This window comes from Orycteropus afer, unplaced genomic scaffold (assembly GCF_000298275.1).
Source record: "Orycteropus afer afer isolate SDZICR_OR568_19922 unplaced genomic scaffold, OryAfe1.0 scaffold00236, whole genome shotgun sequence".
NCBI classification, from domain to species: Eukaryota; Metazoa; Chordata; class Mammalia; order Tubulidentata; family Orycteropodidae; genus Orycteropus; species Orycteropus afer.
In genome coordinates, this window is record NW_006921823.1 from 1401946 (window position 1) to 1405723 (window position 3778).

At 35.8% G+C, this 3778-nt stretch overlaps 1 protein-coding gene across 1 annotated transcript in view; it reads left to right on the plus strand.

Annotated features, from left to right (window-relative positions):
• Positions 1-3778, plus strand: part of PRKDC (protein kinase, DNA-activated, catalytic subunit) — a 550241-nt gene that overhangs the window by 488470 nt on the left and 57993 nt on the right. Inside the window, exon 77 of the mRNA XM_007949066.1 lies at positions 2500-2704. Within this exon, the coding sequence (XP_007947257.1) occupies positions 2500-2704 (205 nt within the window). The remainder of the gene's footprint in view (positions 1-2499; positions 2705-3778) is intronic.

Consider the following 3778-nt stretch of genomic DNA (forward strand, 5'->3'; position numbering starts at 1 on the left):
ATGATACTTATGTTGGAGTTGGTTATTATTACTATTATTTTTGGTTTGTGAAGGAAGGTTGGGCAATCCTACTTCCATAGTGATACTGCCTCGGAAACCCAAGGAGGAGTCGCTATGAATCAGGGCCGACTCAAAGGCAAATAACAACAATAACATTTCCAATTGCAGTAGCATCATATTTTGAAAAGATTATCTTTCCTCCATTGGATTGCTTTTGCACCTTTGGGAAAAATCAGTTTAACATATATGTGTGAGTCTATTTATGGATTCTCTACTCTGTTCCATTTCTCTTGTTTCTGTCTCTTCAACAAGTGCTGTGTAATCTTGATTACTATATCGGTAAAATGTCTTGAAAATGGATTGACTTTTTCCTTTATCTTTTTTATTTTTCAAAATAATTTCTTTAACTTCCCACATAAATTTTAGAAAAATATTGTTTTTATCTACAAAACAGTTTCCTGGGATTTTGGTGAGAATTACATTAAACTTATGTATCAGTTTGGGGATTAAAAAAAAAAAACTATTTTGAAATAACTTCTTGTTCTATTTTTATTATTTAATAGATTCGTAAATATGCAAGTTGAAATAAGTTGATTTTCTTTCAGATTTTATGCAGTTCCCACTTTTTACTTATATATTCCTGAAAACTTGGTTCTTTCCTAGAAACAGTTGCCTTCCTAATCAAGATCTTGGTAAAAACAAGCCTAATATGTGAAGATAAAACGTTAACCTTTATACTTCTTTTTGTGGCCCATGTTAGATGCCACATCCCTTGAAACCTAACTTATAGCCTTGCTACACATTGAATATGTGAGGATCTCCAGAATAGGAATGATACTTAACTGTAGTTACATGAACATGGTAAGTTTAACATAAAACAAATGTGCTAGCTTTAAAATTTATAAAATTTAAGAGTCTTAGATTTGGAAAAAGGTGTCAGTGTTTGTTTTTCTTAAATCAGTTGTAAGAACACATTTTCTGTAAAGGTATACAGGCCATCCTAGTCTCTTGTTGGAGATACTCATGCCTACCATGGAAGTATGAAACAGCTTCAGACAATGTGTAAGCCAATGAGTGTGGCTGGCACATTCCAATACTTACATACTGACAGAAACAGGGGTAGGTGGGATTTGACTTGTAGGCCAGAGTTTACCAAGCCTTGTTCTAACAAAGGAAGCTAAAGCTGAAAAACTTTGTCCAGTGTCAAATGATGAGAGTATCAGAGAGGACTAGAGCCCAAATCTCCTAGCTTAGCATCATCATCTCTTCTACGAAGCCTTCTCTAATCTGCCGTGCTCTCTAACTGCTCATGTCCACCTAGAAGGAGGAAGGGAGTGTTACTGTAGCATGTTCCTTGTTTGTCTCCTGAGCAGACTGAGAATGAATGTCTGCAGCATTCTTCTTAATCGTCTCAGGTTGAAAAATTTCTACACAGTCCCCAGCAAACACTGCCCACTGCCCCTTTGAGTCTGTGGCCAGTTACTTTACTATCATAGTAAATGCCATAAGACTTCCCCTGTTATTGTCAGTGTGAGTCTAAACTGTTAGTGTAGACCCACCAAGCTTCCTGACTGTCACAGAGCGCATCTCACTGAGAAGCTCCAGCAGGGTGACAGGAGCACCAAAGCATTCCTTCTAGGCATGATGCTTTTGTGAATTTAATTTCTAGTGCCTTGATAAATCTGTGCAAAAATTTCCAGCTGGTAACAAATAACAAATAATTTGCATTAGTTCGTTGAAGTAATAATCCTCCAATACAAAATAGCTTGATACTACATACACTTCAGCAGATCCTTAAGGTCAATATGCCTTTGTTATGATACCAAAATCAAGTCATTATTGGTAATACTCTTTTGTTTTGTTTTTTTATTGGTTTGGAATTAGTATTATAATTGAAATAAACATTTGACTAGAAATTGTTATGAAGAAAGAACTGATATATTTCAAGAGAGTACTAATAATTGCTTTTAGAAATAAAAATTATCTAAATTATGTTTATATTGGTTTATGACACAAAATAACAGCATGAGAAAGTAGCATTCTTACATATGTCACTTCAGCTCTTATGAAGAATTATGGGCTGTTATTGAATTACTCCCTTTATTTTGTTGGAGTTTTTTTTTTCTTTTCACTTTGCTCCTGGTTACTCATGTCATCATAATGAGTTAGATCAGTTAGATCAATAACTAGGAAATTGGCACAAAGAGGTTGAATGACCTTCCTGAAGATGCACTGTGAGTTTTTAAAGCCCTTGTTAAAATTTATGACTAAAAGTCAATACCATATCCTTTCTGTTTTTTCAAAGGAACATAAAGAAATGAACAAAAGGCAGGCTCTAAAGGTTTTAGAGCGATGAAATGGTCAAGAAAACAAAACTATAAATTTTAAAAGCACAGAAGAAACCTATATAACACTTGTTTATTATACACATTCATAAGCCTAGAGCCTTTCCAAAGTTGAAAGTAAACATAAATCTTTAAAGAAAATTATTAATTTCAGGCCTTTGGAAAAGAATTTGATAAGTATTTTGGGAAAGGAGGTTTTAAGCTACCTACAATGAAGCTCAGTGACTTCAGCAATATCACTACCTCACTACTTTCAAAAATGAATGAAGTGTCGAAGCCACCTGGGAATCTGAGCGAGTACTCACCCTGGATGAGCAACTTCAAAGTGGAATTTTTGAGAAATGAGCTGGAGATTCCTGGTGAGTTCCCTTCAAGAGTGACATAATGATACTTTATGGAGAATACTGCTGTAGCAAAAATTTCTGGGTTCTGAAATAGTTTTATTGGGATTTAGCAGTTACTTTTGTGTGTATGGGTATGTGTGGTGAAAAGGTATACAACAAAATATACACCAATTCAACAGTTTCTACATGTATAATTAATTCAGTGACGTTGATTATATTCCTCAAATTGTTCAACCGTGCTTGCTATCCCTTTGCAAATATTCTCCCACCACTAACATAAAGTTACTGCTATAACAATTACCTTTATAAAAAGAAGAAAAAAGTAATTTCACCATATGAAAATGTAAATACTGTGCATTAAAACCAAAACAAACTCACTGCCATCAAGTCGTCCAACTCATAGCAACCCCTCTTTGCGTGTCTGAGGCTGTATCTCTATGGCAGTAGATTGCCCAGTCTTCCTTCCAAGAAGTGGCTGGTGGGTTTGAGTTGCCAGCCTTCTGGTTAACAGTCAAATGCCTTAGGCACTACACCAATAAATGTCTAGTGAGATGATAGTTTCCTTATGGTATTAATTATTATGACAAGTGTTAGGGTAATAATGGTAACTGGATATTGATTTCCTCTGAACATACACATGATTTGCTCCTTAATGACTATTCTTCAGAAATAAAACACAGGTGTCAGTCAAGGCACTTCCTGGCGTGAACATGTTGGTCCCATTTAAAGTGAAGAGATAATGATAAATGACTTATCTTTAGATAGAAAGTTCGAGAAGAAGGATGGTAACATTGAGGATGGAGATATCTAGCACCTTGCTGGATATGAGCATGGCATTGATTTTCCAAAGGAAATTATGAACATTCCTTGTCTGTTAAATTGGAGTTTGACAGAGAAAAACTATTTGCAAAAACGGCAAGGAGGCCACATGTTCTGACCTCCTCTAATCCCACAAGAGGAAGACAGAATCACCATCAATAGCCCAAGGCCTATTCCTGCCAGGCCAGACATGCTGCCTCCCTCCAGTCCTTTCTCCAACCATTCCTTCCAAAGCACTCACCACCTCTCTCCTGGGTTCAATAATTCGCT